General features: G+C 42.0%; 1 protein-coding gene across 1 annotated transcript in view; it reads left to right on the forward strand.

Moving 5' to 3' along the window:
* The first annotated feature begins 5,634 nt into the window (after positions 1 to 5,634).
* Positions 5,635 to 19,246, forward strand: part of setd7 (SET domain containing 7, histone lysine methyltransferase) — a 31,628-nt gene continuing 18,016 nt past the window's right edge. Inside the window, exons 1-3 of the mRNA XM_080194265.1 lie at positions 5,635 to 5,815; positions 6,953 to 7,082; positions 17,618 to 17,819. Of these exons, the coding sequence (XP_080050391.1) occupies positions 5,773 to 5,815; positions 6,953 to 7,082; positions 17,618 to 17,819 (375 nt within the window). The 5' untranslated portion in view covers positions 5,635 to 5,772. The remainder of the gene's footprint in view (positions 5,816 to 6,952; positions 7,083 to 17,617; positions 17,820 to 19,246) is intronic.

The following is a 19,246-nucleotide window of genomic DNA, read 5'->3' on the forward strand; positions in this document are numbered from 1 at the left end:
ACTAAATCCTATTAAAACAAATACAAAACCCAGGTTTGCTTACAACATAATGGGTATAAATCTTTCTAACAAGGCAAGTAAATTCTCTTTTGAAAATTGTGCTCGCTTGGGCCTCTTCTGGCCCCAGTTCTACTTCCTGCTAGGTTCACCCTGGTGGGAAAGCGAGCAAAGCATCTCGTGCTCACCCGCTTGCTCAAATAAAGATCAGGTAATTGGGCATCACCAGTGCCAGGTTTGCATGTATAAAGAATGACTACGCTACTTTCTAGTGGGTGTTTTCACCATTCTGCAGAGCAGATTAAAATAAATGGCTGTAAGAAGAGATTGAATCAGCAGTTACATCCCTTGGGTCATTTTAATTGCCTCCCCGGCTGCCAGACCAAATTATTTCACAATTAATATCACAACTTCCTTTTAGGACTCTCCAGCCCATTTGGCGTCAACCTTAAATGTCTTTTGACTTCCTGTCATTTACGTTTGGTTGTTTTTTCCCTTCCTGTATCTGCTTCTTTCCTTGTCTTATCCATCACTTTTTCAAATTCCTTTCATGTTATTGTGTTTCATTGTGCCAAACGTTTCCTATTTCATATGACTTGGAGTCAGTAGTGCACCCCTACAGTTTCTTTATAATAATCTCACGAAGGCCAGTGTTCCAGTTCCAACACTCTTTATTTACCACCTGCAGAAGGTACTGCTTCTGCAGCCACAGCGTACGTGTCAAGCTCTTCCACAGCTGGCCTGAGTGGGGTCAGCTGGTTTTAAACCCTCTCCCAGCGCTCCTTCCCTTTTGGGTGACCATCCACATGCTTGATAGGGGAGCTCATATTTACAAGACCCACAGAGAGGTCTACTGACAATCTTCAAGGCAATTCGCAGTAATTAACAAGACTTTATTTCTACTTTACAGTCTGGGGGGATTTTCATAATGTATGTATGTGGAAGAGTGAGATCGTTAGCAAGATCCAGAAATGTTAAATATACATTTCTGAATTGAGTGTCAGCTGTGGCTCAGTTGTACCACTCAAGTCTGAGGCACAAAGTCCTAGGTTCAATCCCAACAGAAGATTTGAATACAAAGGTGTATGCTGATGCCTTAGAGCAGTTTTGAGGAAAAGTGGCATTGCTGGAAGTGCTGTCTTTCAGATCAGATGAGGTCCCATTTGATTGCTTGGGTGGATATTAAAGATCCCATTATTCTGAAGTGGAGTAAGGGAATTATCCCCAGTGTTCTTGCCAATATTTCTTCCTCAATCAACATCGCAAAAAGCAGATCATCTGCTCATTATTGTACTGTTATTTATGGGAGTGGTGACAACACAATGCTGACTGTACTTCGAAAAATACTTAATTGATTCCAAAGTGCTTTGGCGGTTGTGAATATTGTATATAAATTCCACTCTCTCTTTCTGATCAGTGCTCCTGGTGTGCATAGCTTGCCATGAGTAGTAGTTTTAGCCAGAGGCAACCTGTAAAAACTTTGATCCAAAACAATTACATTATCACTTTATGTAAACCATACATCATTTATGCTCCAAGTTATCTCAGCAACCCCTCTTGGCAGCTTGGCTGGAACTCACTACAGACACCCATTTCAGCATTTTAAACTCTGGTCAATACATTATATTAACTGGAAAGGTGGGTAGCATATTTAAATTCTTCACCTCCAAAGCATGATAGACCCTGAAATTTTAATGGGAGTTCTCCTGATCTCCTCCTGAGATCATTACGTAAATGGCTATTTTCGATCATTTGTGCCGGAACTTGGGAAGACCCGAAAAACCCCTGCGAAATTCCAAGGTCACTGAGTTTTGGATTCAGCTGCCTGGGAAATGTTTATTTTACTTATTACTCTTACAAGTAGGCTTACATTAACACTGCAGTTATGTTACACTCTGGCGCCTGTTCAAGGACACAAAGGAATGCACCTAACCAGCACGTCTTTCAGACTGTGAGAGGAAACCCATGCAGACACGGGGAGAACGTGTAGACTCCGCACAGACAGTGACCCAAGCTGGGAATCAAACCGCACCCCTGGCACTGTAAGCCAGCAGTGCTAGTGCTAACCACTGTGCCACCCCCTATTGAAGTGTGTAGTATAACTGAGTTCAAGAAACAATTAAGTGTATTTTCGAACAGCAAAAGAATTGAGGAATATGTTTGGAATCTGGTAGGTGGAGTTAATCTATAACGGGACAAATTTACTGGTTAGCCTAGTTGGTCACCCTGGTTGTTTACTGTTCCGAAAAGGCATTTTTTCTGTTTTGCACAGTATTATGTAGTGCCTTCTCCAGATTTTTAATGTTAATTCCAATGCAAATTCACAGTCCCAACATTAACCTATGTTTATTAAAATGTATCAGTATCACTAAGAAGTTCAACAAGCAAGCCTTTTTTTCATTGATATAAGAGTTTCCAAACTCCGGTAAGTTTGATATCCCCCCTGCCCCAGCCTAGTTATTCTTGCAATAAGGACAGACAAAATCTTGCAATAATTGTTTTGATCATCTGGGTGACACCTTAACTGGAATGAATGCTACAAAACTGAGAATTGCTTTCTGCGCTTGCCTCTGCTTATCTTTCAGGCCTTCCAACAGTAGGTGGTACTGCTGCTGCTCCAAGCTGTGTTTCCCAGCGCTGTTTGCCTGAGTGATGCAGCAGGTACATTTTTCCTTTAGATTTATTAACCTTCCATTTTCTTTCAAGGTTTAATTTAATTTAATGCATCAATTGTCTTTTCTAATATTTTTGCTTGTTGTTTCATTTGGCTCATTCTTTTACTCATGCTTTCAGCCAACTTCATGGACTTACCTATCCTCCCATTTGTAGAGCCTCTGGATTCAGGCTGTCGGACCTTCTCCCAACCCACAGTGAGACTTAGCGCCAAATTTGGGGCATTTATCTATCCTCATAGAATCCCTACAGTGCAGAAGGAGGCCATTTGGCCCATCAAGTCTGTACTGGTTCTCTGACAGAGTATCTTACCAAGGCCCTCTTTTCCCCCTGTACCCATAACCCCACATATTTACCTCGCTAATCCCCCTAACCTATACATCCATCTAACCTAGACACCTTAAGACACTAAAGGGGCAACTTAGCATGGCCAATCCTGCTATCCTGCTCCTAACCGCCCAGGTATCTTGATCAATGGACTCATGACTCATGCCATTCTTTCCTGATTTGTAATCTACCTAACATCCTTACCTATTCTCCAGGTCCATATCTCCATTCTAATTGTTCCGTTGACAATTTCCTGGCTCTGGGAAACATTTTTTAGAATGTTTATATCATTATAAAAGGAATGTAACATGGTGTTCTTTCTAAAATGTTTTTTGAATTTTAAAAAGTCAAATTGCTGAATTCTCACTTCTGGAAAAACAGCAAAGCTTATAATGAGATGGAGGGTAGGACTTTCTAAAATGCACTGTTGAGTGTGATTGGGATGGGTTATAAAGGAATGGGGGGCTGATGGTGAGGGACAGTTTGGGGGTGCTGTAGACTGAAGGGTTTGCTGGGACGTATGTCGGAACTGATCAGTTAAAAGAATAAAGGTTTGGTTGAGATGGTGCCTTAAGAATGGAACTTGCTCATGGGGAGATGATGACAAGAAAGGAATAAAGAGTGGCGGATAAAGTTGGTGAGAGGAAAACAATAAGCACAGGGTGTGGAGAGGAAGGAGAAGTGCAGAGAATGGGGTTGAGTAAGAGGGAATAGATAATGGGATAGCAGTTGATGCAAAATAAGCGACGGAATGTAATATTAGGTGACAAAACAGCCAGGAGTTTATGATGATACAGGGTGTGAGAAGCTGGTGCAAAAAAAGCAAGGATGTTGGGGGAAGGGGCTGGAAGAAACAAGAGAGTGAAAGGGATAGAGGGATTTTGCCATGAAAAATACTGAAACTAGATCCTGGCTCATCCATTTACCTTTTTTTATTATTTGAATAATATTCCGTAGTCCTGTTTGGTGAAAATCATTTGTAGTGTCCCTGAATCTTTAATTATGCAGTCTTGATCCCTGCCCAAGAGCGTGAAGTTGGAAAGTTACCCCTTTCAAAAACTTCCTGGAAGGAATCCAGTGGTGGTTCAGTAACTGAAATGGTCGATGAATAACTGAGACAAAGAGACCAGGCTTGGCTTCTGCCCAGCAATTCCTGGTGTGTGCTGAATTAACTGATCTTAGCTGGACCTGCATTGGAGACACAACCACTGAACCCAGCATCCTCTAGCTGGCGAAGGGCAACAATAAAAGAATGAGGCAGGGTTCTTGATGGAATGTGCATGGGGGTGGGTGCCAATTCAAAGCTGCTAGTAACTGAATACCGTGTGTGCCACAGTTCTGTTGATTTTCTCTGAATTACAGAAGGGTTGTTGGCAAAGTTGGGAGTGGAGTGGACTGGGGCATCAGGAGCAATATTAAAACACAGCAAAGGGGAATGTAATGTACATTGGAAGCATCGGGAATGAATGGGATGGTGGGGTGGGATTGGGGCACTTAGGCTTGTGGGTGTGTGACTCTCATTCTGACAACACCAAGTGGGCGATTTGAGGTGGGATTAATGACTGTTCTTTGTTTCATTACAGAGTATGATGACATCTGAGGGAGGAGAGAGGTTGCCAGCTGCCAATCAAAGGAGCAGTTAGACATGCGTGTCAAGGGAGGGGGGAATAAAACGAGAGAGCTGCTGTCAGTCAAAGGAACATTTGGACATAGGTGTGTGTGAAGGGGTGTTGGATATAAGTGTCAGGGAACAGGGAAGTAAAAAGGGAGAGTTGTTAGTCAAGGGAACAGCTGGATATGGGGAAGGGGAAATGGCTAACGCTGCCAGTTACAGTAGCAGTTGCTGTGTGTGAAGGGGGGTTGATATAGGTATTAGGGGAAGGGGGAAGTCTTTCTCCTTCTGAGTACACGTACCAACCAACTTAAGAATAGCTTCTTTCCTGCTGCCATCAGACTTTTGAATGGACCTACCTCACATCTCTCTCTGCACCCTAGCTACGAATGTAACACCACATTCTGCACTTTCTCCTTTCCTTCTCTATGTATGGTATGCTTTGTATGTGTAGTGTGCAAGAAACAATACTTTTCATTAAATACTAATACATGTGACAATAATAAATCCAATCAAAAACAAAATGACAGCAGCAGTTGGATATAGGTGCGTGTGGCGGGAGATTGGATATGGGTGTCAGGAGAGAGGGGGTGGATAAAAAGGGAGTGCAGCTATCAGTCAAGGGAACAGTTGGATATGAGTGTCAGGGGAAGTAGCTGAAACTATCAGTTACAGCAGCAGCTGGATATGGGTGTGTGTGTGTGTGTGTGTGTGGTGGGGGATTGGATATGGATATTAGGGGAAATAAGAAGGTGGATAAAAAGGGAGAGCAGCTGCCAGTGAAGGGAACAGTTGGATATGGGTGTTGGGTAGGAGGGAAGTTGTTGAAGCTGTCAGTCAAAGCAGCATTTGGACATGGGTCTGTGTGGGGGGGCTGGGTTGGATATGGGTGTGTGTGTGTGGGGGGGGGGAGGTTGGATGTGGGGAGAGAGGGGGTGGGTAAAAAGGGAGTGCAGCTGTCAGTTCCAGGGAACGTTTGGATATGGGGAGGGGGGGGTGGAAGCGGGCTGGAGCTGTCAGTCACAGCAGCAGCTGGGGATGATGTCAGCGTCTGAACGCTGATTCCGGTTTAGGCAGGCAGGCAGTGTGGGGAGGCAGAGTTAAGAGGCAGTCCCCCGGCCTGAGAGCAGCTCCAGTCTGCGGGGTACCGAGAAAGAGGCAGCATGATGGACAGTGACGATGATAATGTGGAGGAGACGGTGGAAGGTGAGCAAGTGGGAATGTGTGCGGGGTTTGTTCCACGCAGCCCACCCCCCTACTGAAAGAAACCGAGCAGGAGGGAGGGAGGGACAGTGCGGTGCAGAGATATCCGGCCCCCAAATCACGCCTTTTAAAAGCGATTCTTCTATTTTGTGTAATCGAACAAAGCATCGCAAACGCGCGCTGGCGAGAGAAAACCGTTCGCAACGACCCATAACCAGCAGGGTTTTACTTTTCTGAATAAAATAAATGTTCTGAAAAAAAAAGTTTAACTTGGGGGCAGATCTTCCAGGATTTTAATTCTTTTTTTGCAAATCGACTAAAGGTGCCAACGTTTAAATTGGCAAAATCAATGGGTGCCAACAATGAGAACCAAAAAAAAAATTTTCGAAAAGAAACGTGGTAATTTCCTGGAATTCAATGGATCTTTTATTTTCTTTTAAAGAAAAAGTAATTGGTTTAAAAATGAACGTGTTGGGCTACTTTAACAGTTATGTAATCTGGATTATTGTGATGCAGGCATTGCGAGTCAGCCGTGCAGAGTGAAAGCACCAGTGTTCTGGTGGGGGCGAAACTACAGGGTGGGAATTTTGCTGCACACACAATTCACCTTCAGGGGAAAGAGAGAGAGCCTCTTATTCCCTCTACAATGTAACCTTTGCCTCTGTTCCCCAGCGGGATGGGGGTAATTGCCCCTATTGTTACCAATTGGACCGTACGAATCTTTGCCTCCATCAGTATTTCAGGCCACTTGATAAGAACAAAGTTTCCCCATTTAATTTTAAATGTTACCAGCAACCGAGAAAGCAGAGGGGGGGTTAACAAAAAAAAACAAATCTCTCTTCCCTTTTCTCCCTCTTGTCATTGCGTGTTGATTTCAGTCGTGACAAATAACCCAGAGAGAAAAGTCACCACCTCCAAACTGGATCTCACGTGGATTTAAAAAAAAAACCATTCTTGAGCCTTCCTCCCGAACAAATGAACAGGATCTTGGTGGTGTTTATAGTCAGTAGCAGATAATTAGTGTTTTAATGTTGCAGTAACGTGCAATCTTTTTTTTTGGGGGGGAGGGGGTGGTTAAAATTATTTTACTTTTTGTGTGAATGTCCGAGGTTCAGTAAGTTTAAAATGTTCCTGTTGTAGGTCCCTTGGATGAAGATAACCAGCCACATGGGTTCTGTAAAGTTACCTATGCCTCTAGTGACAGATTTGAAGGGCATTTTGTACATGGTGAGAAGAATGGTCGCGGGAAGTTCTATTTTTTTGATGGCAGGTAAAAAAAAATCACAAGTCCATCAATTTGAAACTTATTACTTGTTGTTTTAGATATATTCGGAGAGGTTTTTCTCCTCACTTACTTTAGCAGGATTTTTCTTTGTTGCCTGTGGTTTGGATTGTGTGCGTTTGCTTGGGGGATGGTCACCTTCTGTTCAGCCACTTACTGTTGGACTTGGTGCCAGCAAAATTTTGCATTTATAGTCTCTGAATGCAGGAGATTCACATTCTGTAATGGATGTTTTATTTAAATTGACTTTTATAGACATTTGATAGTGTGTGCTTGCTGTAGTGTAACCTCGATAAATTTCTGCTTTGCAAAATTGAAAATAATGTATTTTGTTTTGACACACATCTATGATGATAGTTAATAATACGTCTTCAGGTACCGTGCCCTAAGAGGCTGTTGGCAACCATGGATTTAGCATTGGACTGGTCCATGATTTTGCTTGTGGCAACCATGGACTTAGCATTGGACTAGTGCATGATTGTGCTTGGCAAAGTACTGCAGTGATTTGCCATTGCCTTCTGCAGTGTGAAACTTTTCTCTTCTTCCAACATACTTGCCATCAGGTGTATTGGAAGGATTTACAGACTGATGATCAACCTGTTTGGCCATGTTATGAATTCACCTTCCTTGGCTCAGTCCTGAAGTGAATCCAGAGCCTCTGGCTTAGAGGTAGGGACACTACCCACAGTGCCATAAGAGCTCCCAGATCAAAAGAGTTGAGTTCTAAATCTTTTCAGTTGCCGAGGGAGGTCTCTTCTTTCCTGTTTTCTCTTTTTTCAATGGTGTTGATCTTCATGAAGGGAAGGATGGACATTTCCAAGAATGGTATGAGTGCTGCCTTGCTGAGCAGAAGCTTTGTTTGTATCACGAAGAACGCATTGAGGTCTTTGTCTCTTAATGTGTCCAGAGCAGAATCATGTAGTGATCTTGGGTGTATTAAGACAAAATGCATTGCATGCAGAAGAAGAGAATGACCTCAGTGATTAATTATTTATGGAGTTGTGAGGTAGGGAGGAAGGCAAGTCTCTGAAGCTGAGTACGTGGAAGAAAAATGTTGTATGATCCAAGTGACCAAAATACTATATTGCATTATTACATTTTAATCTTTTAGTTTGAGGACAAAATAGTGGAATCACATTTAATATTGTTTGTATCTGTACTCATTTTCTGCAAGCAAAACTTAACTTGCTATGATTTTTATTTTTCATAATATAAATTCCTAAATCACCATTTATAATAGGATATATCTAGGTTGTATTATCTTGTTACTACATTGTGATAGGTTTGGTCACCACATGCCTACAAATAACTCCAAGGTCAGAACTTTACCGCACTGCCCGCCACGAGCATTGGAACGGGCAAGGGTGGACAATGGGAAGGTCCATTGACTTCGGGCGGGATTTTATAATTTCAGGACGAGCGAGGCCGTAGAATCCCACCCCAAATATTTTCTGGAGTTTCTCCATCTGAAATTTTTACCTTAGTAATTCACATTTTAAATCCCCAAGATGAGGATTTTTATGAAAAATAAGAATTCCAAGAAATGTTAAATATAAAAGCCTCCGTCTTTCCCAAAAGCTCTGAGTTTTTAACTCTTTCAGTTTAGTTGTGCAGTTTGAGCCTGTGCAGTGTACCTAATTTCCCACCTACATCCATCAACCACACTGATGGAATATTTTTCTGCAGCTTCCAAAGATTTTTATTGAGGGAAATGCATGTGTATTGATCAGAGTTATAAATGAGATACAATATAATTTTTTTCTATGAGCTGCATGTCAGTTTGGTGTTACAAAAAAAAACTTGCAGAAGTTGAGCTTGAGTCTCTCTTCATTCAAAAAAGAATTTGAACACTAATGTCAATTAATTATCTCATCTATGCGATGGTTACAGTTTTTTAATAGTCAGCGCTAGCCACTTGCATCTGTGAGACAGTTTCTAATTTCGACAAGACAAATAGGGAGAAAAGCCTGCATGAGTTGAGAGAGTGAGACCGGAAGAATAAAATAATTAGAGAAAGGTGAGCAGTTTCCCTCTTCAGCTTTATTTTTAAATAAAATGAGAGCAAAACAAAACCTTTGGAAACTAGGAGACAAGAAAGCATAGAATAGAATCCTACAGTGCAGAAGGAGGCCATTCGGCCCATCAAGTCTGCTCCAACCACAATCCCACCCAGGCCCTATTCCCATAACCCCATGCATTTACCCTAGCTAGTCTCCCTGATACTACGGGACAATTTAACATGGCCAATCCACCTAACCTGCAAAGCTCTGGAGCGTGGGGAGGAAACTGGTGCACCTGGAGAAATCCCAAACAGACAAGGGGAAAACATGCAAACTCCACACAAACAGTGACCCAAGCCAGGAATCAAACCTGGGTCCCTGGTGCTATGAGGCAGCAGTACTAACCACTGTGCCACCTGACAGGGGAAGCAGAAAAAGACAGACAGATTGAGCAAGGGGAGCCTTTGTGCATCTACTTATGGGGGCAGGGTAGTAGAAGTAATGAATCTAATGCACTGCATTTACGTGAAAGAGGTAGAAAGACAGGCAAGGCCAAGAGGAAGTAAAATTGAATGGGCTGGAAAATGAGCAGTTGATTCTATTCTATCCATTTCCCACCAGGAGGCTACGTTAATAACTTGTCCTGGTGTTCCAGTTGGAACTGTTGAAATTTGAGGCTGGAGATGAGGGTTGGCATGCACTTGAACTGGCAAAGAAACGTGTGGCCATAATGAGTCTGGTAATTGGAGTCAATTGGCGGTTTTAGTTTCACCACTTCGATGAAATTGGATTTTATTCCAAATGATAAAATGTGGGATGATATTGATGATATCCAGATATTTCCATTATTAATCACTCAAAACTGGTACATAAATAAATGTGCTAGCTGACTTGCAATACTACTTTCTAGGCAGAAAAGCACGTGCTGTTATCTCGTCGGTTCTGTTGATGGAACGGACAGAGATATTCTTGATACGCTTCTTGGGTCTTTATAATATGTGCAGGAACAAATTTACTAAACTGACAAATCTTCTTGACACTTTGAGCAATGATTATTCAACTTGAAGAGCGGCAGAAATAATTTTGAAATTAGGGGCATTACCAACTATGAAGGTCTTTGAACCAAAAGTTAAGTCATGCAGTTGTTAGTTTTAAATAAAAATATAGAACACTTGACAGCCAGCAAGTCAGCAGCATAAGTTGAGAAAATAGCTCAGTTGACTTTTCGGGTGTAACTCACTCTTTAGAACTGGTTAAATGAGAACAAAACAATAGTAGGGAGGAAAAATACACGTAAGAAAGGCATAGAGTGATTTACAGAGTCAGAAAATGGTTAAAATGTAGAAGCAATTATGTACAGGAGTCAAAAAAGAGATGAGATTAATCAAGGAAACAAGGCACATACATTCATCACCTCAGAGTTTCTCAAAATAATTTGAAGTGTGGTTCACTGCTGTAATGTAGGAAATACAGTAGTCAATTTTCACAAAACAAGCTCCCACAAACAGCAGTGAGGCAATGACAAAATAATTTTTTTAGTTGATTTTATTTTTATTTCCATAAATATACTTTATTCAAAAAATGTAAAAGTTCAGATTTGACGCTACATAAAGTGTGGTGCAGATCAGTTTCTTTCACTATATACATGAGCTGCCTAATTACAGGTTATATTTATAATGTACATTTGCATTTCATGTCAAACCATGTTCCGGTAGTTATAGTTTGAAGCATCTCAGGAGGTGGGTAAGAGGAGGGGCTGCTGCTTAGAAAGTGGCCTTTCACTACTGAGAGTTTGTAGCAACTGCAGTGAACTTTAGTGTGGCTCTCGGCACATAGTCCTAAGACCTTAAAATGGCCAGTCTACGACACGTTGTTTGTGGTGAGGTTATGTGTGTGTATATTATATATTGGCCTGGAGACTGAGGAGAAAACCCTTGCTGTTGAAATAGTCATGGGATCTTTTCTATTCACCTCACAGTAAAGACGGGGCATTAGTTTAATGTCTCATCTGAAAGGCGGTGCCTTTGACAATACCATAATCCCTCGGTATTAGATTGGAATGTCAGCCTGGACTTTGTGCTGATGTCTCTGGAGTGGGATTGGAAGCTGCAATTTTCTGACTCAGAGAATGCTACTCACTCATGGCTGCTGTTCAAGACATGAGTGCAAGAAGAGCTAGACTGAGACAAATAAATAGAACGGGAGGCATGCAAAACCAACAATTTAAATGCTGCAGTAGCCTGGGAATCAAGCAGAAGTAAATTAGGTTGGCATTCAAGAGTACAGATCACACCAAACTGTCTCTCTTTCTTCTCTTCTTCTTCTCTCCCCCCTCCCCCACCCACCACTCCACCTCCCCAGCACAAATTCACTCCTTACCATTTCAAGAAATGCTAACACATGAAAATCTTTGTCATTTTACACTAAGGGGCAGATTTCTGGACACAGCTCCATATCAATAAAGAGTTCAGTTAGTTTCTCAGGAGTGTAAAGCTCTTTGAGCAGCTAGACACATTGCAAGGCCATGAAATGACCCAACATAAGTGGGAGACTTGATGCTTTTTGCCAACTCGCTGGTAAACTGCTCAATGAGCTAGCCATGTTGTTCTGTGTGAGTGAGGAGGACAGTGAAACAGCAGTTATAGGGCTGGCGACAGTGGGCTCACATGTTTTGTGATGTGGCAAGGCAGAAACCATTAGTGTGCGTTTTAAGATATGAGAGAGTTAGTTATATGGTTACTGCTGACAGGGTTGGAGGAGGAAAAGTAGTGAAACAACACTCTTATAATTGTTTTAGTACTGCAGTTGCAGCTACCTTGTGATGTTACAAGTCTGTCCAGTGTGATATTTTGTACCCTGCTGGCACTATGTAAATAAGATGGTACGGTGCCATTTAGTGTTTGGAACAGTGAAACAAACAGGACTGCAGTGCTTGTTTTGTTTTTCCAGCGAATTACATAAACTGATCATGAAGGTCAAATAGTTAAAGTTGAGACTAGCTTTTGTGATTAATACAATTAATTTATTCCTATTGTTACTGTACATTGCTGACCCTTTGAGTATTGTGTTTTCCGTGCTGTTTTTAAATTTACTTTTATCCATCTAACGTCAGAGTTGAAATTTCCAGTTGCCAGTTAGTGGTGGTTTTAGGGAAAATAAACTGTGGCATACGTCATCCCTACCCCTCCCAAATAGGAACAAAATAATTCTTGTTATCCTCTCGCTTTTTAAGGACAAGTATCTCATCAATAATATTACTGTGCAATTAGCCAATTATATTGTGAATATTTTTCCCCAGTTTGTGAAGTAAATGTCATATTAGGGGGACGAGGGCAGGAGGAGAGGAAAAAAGGGTGGCACAGGGGTTAGCACACTGCTGCCTTTTGCCACACAGCGCCAGGGACTCAGGTTCGATTCCAGTCTTGGAGTTTGCTGTTCTCCCCATGTTTGTGTGGGTTTCCTCCGGGTGCTCCGGTTTCCTCCTACAGTCCAAAGATGTGCAGGTTGCGTGGATTGGCCATGATCAGTGCGCAATATGGTGATAGGGCGGAGGAGTGGGCCTAGGTAGAGTGCTCTTTTAGAGGATAGGTGTAGACTTAATGGCCTCCTTTTGCACTGAGAGGATTCTATACGAAATAAAGAGTATCTTAATGCTTGTTGGAATCCTCAATATGGCACAAATATTTGTCACAATGCCAAATGGACAATATTATTGGGATACAAAATGCTCTTCCCCTACACCCAATTTATGGAAGTATAAATTGACTGTATCATTTTGTTTGTTACTGCCATTTTTTTTTAAGATTACCACTGTGGATTTTGGAAAACTAGGGAGGTGAGTTTTGAGCTCGATCTCCCACTTTAAAATTTAAAACCAAAAATGTGATCAAATTTTTTTTTTAAAAACTGCGAACCCCAAAGGTTCAGAAAGCACCGACTGCATGAGTGATGTGATAACACCATGTTACTGGTTTTGTGGGGGTGTAAGGAGAGAGAAGTCAAATGGATGTCTTTTGGGTGCCCAGATCCTACGGGTGTCATTGTCAATGGCCAAATTGAATCCCAAAAGTAACTTGAAACAGAGTTAAAAGGCACTAAGAATGCCTGATTAATCAAAGTTTATCTAATCGCTGCTTGCCTGTATCATCATTGAGTGCAGCTAAACTTCTAAAGCTCAGTTCTCTGCTTCATTATTTGTGGTTCCTGATTCTCCTTCAGCTCTGGGACTATATTAGCTTTTTTTTTCTGGGTGATCTTCAATGCTTGGCAGTGGCCCACATTGTATGATCCATGAAAGAAAATGCAGTTGCTCCAGCAAGTCTCATCTCCACTGCTGGAAGATCAAGATGTTAATGTTCAGCTCTTATTAGCCGAGAAATAACTAGTATCATAGAATAGAACCCTGCAGTGCAGAAGGAGGCCATTTGGTCCAGTGAGTCTGCACCAACCACAATCCCACCCAGGCCCTATCCTCATAACCCCAAGCATTTACCTGAGCAAGTCCCCTAACACCAGGGGGTAATTTAGCATGGCCAATCCATCTAACCCGCACACATCTTTGGACTGTGGAAGGAAACCAGAGCACTGGAAGAAACCCACGCAGAAACGTGTTTGCTACCAAATAAACTGTTGGACTTTAACCTGGTGTTGTGAGACTTCTTACTGTGTTTACCCCAGTCCAATGCCGGCATCTCCACATCAAAACTCCACACAGACAGTGACCCAAGCCAAGATCAAACCTGGGTCCCTGGCGCTGTGATGCAGCAGTGCTGGAGTAACCATTATGCCACCATGCCACCCTCATACTTGTATAAAATTATAGCTTCCTTGTACCACCACCCCCAGCCTCATTGCTCTAGGCAAGAGCCTACAGCCCAAAAGGGTTAAATTTATGAGATAGGTTATGTAGCCTAAGCTTCTATTCCCTTTAATGTGGATTATTTAAGGATTGTGTAATTGAGCTATGGAAAATGATCTAGGAGGTAATAACCTTAGCTTCTCTGCCATTTGGCCATTCACACCCTTTATTCACTCTAGGGACTGCCAATAGCAGTCTTTTACCCTGGTTTCTGTGGCTATGACTCGTCTTTCATTCCATCACCCTGCAGTATAAATATCTCCCATTTTCCATGCCTTTTAGCTGTGACAAAGGGTCATCTGGACTCGAAACATCAGCTCTTTTCTCTCCTTACAGATGCTGCCAGAGCTGCTGAGATTCTCCACCATTTTCTCTTGGCTTCAGGTTCCAGCATCCGCAGTAATTTGCTTTTCATTTAAGGAGAAAATGGGCTTGGCAGAAAGAAAATATTTCTTAGTCCAGAATGAAAGTGTGTAACCGTTAAAAAAAGTTAAGTCATTCCAGGTTCATGTCCAGAAGAAATTTCCCAAATAGAGGGTGGGTGGTGAAAACCTGGAGCTCTGTGGTCCAAAAAACTATTGAAGCTAAATTTGGAAAAAAAAATCAACTGAGACTGAATTTTTTTTGTTCAAAAAAGGCTACTAAGAGTTAAGAACCAAATGATTTTGATGGAGTTTAGGATTTGGATAACCTATGACCGAATTGAGTGCTGAATGAATCATAGAATAGAATCCCTACAGTGCAGAAGGAGGCCATTTGGCCCATCAAGTCTGCACCGACCACAATCCCACCCAGGCCCTATCCCTGTCACCCCACATATTTACCCTGCTAATCTCCCTAACCTATGCATCCCAGGACACGAAGGGCCAACTTAGCATGGCTAATTAACCTATCCCACACATGTCTGGAGTGTGGGAGGAAACCCACGCAGACATGGGGAGAATGTGCAAACTCTGCACAGACAGTGACCTAAACTGGGAATTGAACCCAGATCCCTGGAGCTGTGAGGCAGCAGTGCTAACCACTGCCACCATGCCACCCCTTAGTTGAGCTTCCCCTACCCCTATATTCTTACAACCCGTTTCTTATGTTTAACTCTCATATAGGAAGCCACAATCTCTATTGAACTTGTAAGTGTTGATTGCTACAAGTAGGTGGCAGACTTTGAGTGCAGCTTGTCACATAGTGTGCCATCCTGATGTTGAAGAGGTTGGTACCAAGCAGCAGGTGTTTTTTTTTAGTTCATGTTATACAAGTTTTAGCAAAGAAAATGTGGCCATCATTGTTGGTACTCTTTCCCTATACTCATATCCTGGCTGAAGACTTCCTGGGTGAGTTAATTTAAAACATTCTGCCCATCTGAGTTCTTTGCTCTCCAGTGCCACCTTATGGGGTGAAGATCTACTCCATTTGGGATCCTCATGCTTTGGCAGAGCACATCACTTGTCTAAAATTTAAAAACAGCTGGAAATACTGAGCAACCCTGACAGTGCCTGTGGAAAGCAGAGTGGTTTCTCTTTCCAGAGTTGCTATGTAGTTTGCTGAGTGCTTGCAGCAGTTTCTGTTTTCACTGGTTGCAGACATTTCCTGGCTCTTTATTCCTTCTCTTATCTCATGAGTAAGTTTGACTAGAAGTCGGGTGTAGCACCACAGAAGCCAGAGATCCTCCGGTCATTTCTATGTGGGACATTGTGTCATCAGTATTATGCTGTTTAACTGTGGAAGTTGTCACAGTTTAATCCCGTCTTGTCTATGTCCAATATTCCCATGTGCATTTCCAACAGGGGGCACTGGACAGCAGAAAGGGCCTTGGCCAGTTTACTTCCACACAGTTTAAAACAGGCCATTCTTTGAATATATTAAAATGTGCAATGCATGGGTTCTCCAAATCATTGGCCAGACAGCAAGTTCACATGATATAGGAGTAGAATTAGGCCATTTGGCCAATCGAGTCCATTCTGTCATTCGATCATGGCTGATGTGCTCCTCATCCCCATTTTCCTGCCTCCTCCCCATAACCCTTCATAAGCAAGGATCTATTTGAGTGGTCTGTTTCTCTACTATAAAAATTGAGTAACTTTTACCTTGGGTTAGGAGGGGAAAATCTGAGTTGCTTATGCTTTCCATCAGGGGGTCAATTAATAAGCGTAACAGATAAGAAGATACACCATGACAGTCTCTTTGCTGGAGTAACCTGATATTCTAAGCTCAAACATGAGGCATTGGCACTTTGACAAGGTACTCGCGTATCATTTGTGAAATTGTTCTTTTATGAGAGAAGGGCAAGAAAATCTTTGGGAGGGAAGGGAAAAGGATGTGTGAAAATGTGAGAATAGCTACTACAAATGTTTGTCTTGTTTCTAACCAGCTGTAGTACCATGCGTTATGGCACATAAAATTATTCTTAGAATCTACACTTGGTAGAAAGCAGAAAACATATCCCTCTTTTTCAAAGGTGCACCACAACCTGGCAGTTGCAACCACATTTCCTGCATACTGTCAAACTGGATCTAGACTGTTAGTGTGACCATGGTTTGGAGTCAAAAATGTTCCTGGGGTGAAAGGGAAAAGCTAGTAACTTCAACCCCTCTAATTTCCACATTGCTTTACAGTAACTTTGTTGCGTCTTTTAACACAAATGAAGTGCAAAGGTCCATCTTGAGGGTTTTATTTTGTCCGTGGCACCAAATATAAGAACCATCACTGGAGGAAGAGATTTTATAATACTAATGGCAGTCAGGCAGCACACTTCTACAGGCCACTGATGTGTCTCATTTGTTTAACATCATGGACGTTACCCAGCCATTGCAATAGGTCAGAGGTCTAGAACTACTTACAAATGACTCTTTTCATCCCATTAGAAAGCACCTCCCTCTCCTTTCCCTGTTGAGGCCCAGTCAAGAGCAGTCAAGTTCTTGTGTGACGAATAGCATTTTGTTGCAACGTGTTATGTTAGCTGCTTGGAGGAATAAGTTGCCCTGTTTTGGATATGATCTTTGTCATCTGTAAGACTGACAGAGCAAAACTGAATGAATGGAATGAATGTGCGCGATATTTATTTGCTGGTAAAATTCCCACATCTAGTTCTCAGTGGGGGGGGAAATTGCATTACTCCTGGTTTTGCAGATTTGCTGTATATTGTGAACTATAACATTGAAGAGTCCTGCCTCTGGTGCCCTAATTTATCTGAAAATAAATAGGCCAAATTGAGAAAATTAAAAGTGGCAAGGGAGGGTTGGAAGTCAGATAAAGCATTCTTTATCTCAAAATCAACTTAATTGCCCCAATCATTCCTGTAGACAGCAAATCTAATCCAGTGTGCAACTTAGAGCGAAACAACTGCGTAATTAGGAATCTACTTATTAGTGAATTTTTGTGTGTGTGTGTGTGTGTGTGTATATATATATATATAAAATATACATGTGTCTCCCTCCTAATGTCTAAGTTAGAACTGAGATCATGTGTAATTGGTTGCATCTAGCGTTGTAAAAGCAAGCGCAGCCGGCACAGAACATAATTCAATCATTTTGAAAATCTACAGCCTAACAAAATTATTCATAACCCAGATGAATATTTGATGTGAATTTATCAATTGTTCTTGTAGTCAAAACCAGCAAAGGACTTAAAAAGAAAGAGTAACATCATAAATCCTTTTTATTATTTAGCACACTGGAAGGGAACTGCATTGACGATGCTTTACAAGGACAAGCTGTTTACACCTATGAGGATGGGAGTACCCTCCATGGTACCTACATTGATGGAGAATTGAATGGCATTGCTGAGGAATATGATTCAGAGGGACAGTTGACCTTCAGGGGTCAATACAGGGATAATGTTCGGTGGGGTGTTTGCTGGATGTACTTTTCGGTAAGTTTCAATGAAATGATGAAAGGTATTAAAAATTGTGGCTAAATTGCATAGAGACCAGAGGGCTGCAGTTTTCTTTCCATCGCCCCTGTTAAATTATTTGACCTTATCCAAATCCGCAGTTTGGTTGACTTTAACTGGGCTCAACAAGTATTGTTCAAATGTAAAATGCAGTTGGACTTTCATGAACAAAGGGTCAAATTTGCCTGAACACCATGTACAACATGCAGCTAGATTTTTGCAAAGCTATGGTCAAAGTGAGCGAACTCCAAGCTGCAGGATTTGATTCCCACATTAGAATTGAACCTCATAGAATCCCTGTTGTGCAGGAGGAGTCCATTCGGCCCATCAAGTCTGCACCGATGACCATCTCACTCAAGCCTTATCCCTTTAACTCTATGTATTTACCCTGCTAGTCTCCCTGACACTAAGGGGCAATGTAACATGGCCAATCCATGTAACCTTCACATCTGTGCACTGTGGGAGGAAACAGGAGCACCTAGAGGAGGACATGGGGAGAATGTTCAAACTCCACACAGAGACAGTGACCCAAGGCCAGAATCTCGCTGGTGCTGTGAGGCAGCAGTGCTAACTACTGTGCCACCAAGCCTCGTATTCATATTGGCTAACATTACAGGTTTTTTAAAAAAAAATGTAAAACACCGTGGCTTACTTAATAGTTTTTTGAGCCAAAACTGTCCTCACCTTTCTATCTTTCACTTTCTCTTGTTTATTTTCTTTATCCTCCTGTTTTAAAATAATTCCTAGCAGAATGCTTCTGTCAAAATGGCCAATCCAGCTGTGTCTTGACTAGAAAGAATTGCCTCTTTAATAAAACTTTATGCTAAATTGAAATTTGAATATGTAAAGCTGCAGCTGTTACATAAGGGACACATTCACACCCAAGTGCAGTGAGTGGCCAGCCCCCCCACACATTTATTGACTGATCAATTGAAAATAGCGTGCAACACCATAATGTGGAATGCTTCATAAACAGGGTCCCAAAACTGTGGGTTGCAGCCACCAGATGATCAGTTTTGGCCCTGAGCTCTGAGGCTGCCATGATGACTGTAAAACGCACATTCTGGTAGGGGTGCAAATTTCACACACCACCCCCGCCACCAAACAGTTCGTCCACAGGGCAACTTTTCAGTGCCCTGATTGGTGATTCTTTCTTGTCCTGACTGGTCATTCGGTTCGACTCTGTGGCTAGCTGATCACGACTTCCATTGACCTGCTTGTAGTTCCGGGCGCACTTTGTGCACTGTGCAAAATGTGTAGCTACTGAGGCATGCCAGAGCCTTCAAATCAGTTGTTGATAAAACTGCATGCAACCGTACCTTTCCTTACTACGCTATCCAACACTTAAAGTTTATTTATTAGTGTCGCAAGTAGGCTTACATTAGCACTGCAATGAAATTACTGTG

Source organism: Carcharhinus amblyrhynchos, chromosome 1 (genome assembly GCF_965287045.1).
Source record: "Carcharhinus amblyrhynchos chromosome 1, sCarAmb.v2.hapA, whole genome shotgun sequence".
In the NCBI taxonomy this organism is placed as follows: Eukaryota; Metazoa; Chordata; class Chondrichthyes; order Carcharhiniformes; family Carcharhinidae; genus Carcharhinus; species Carcharhinus amblyrhynchos.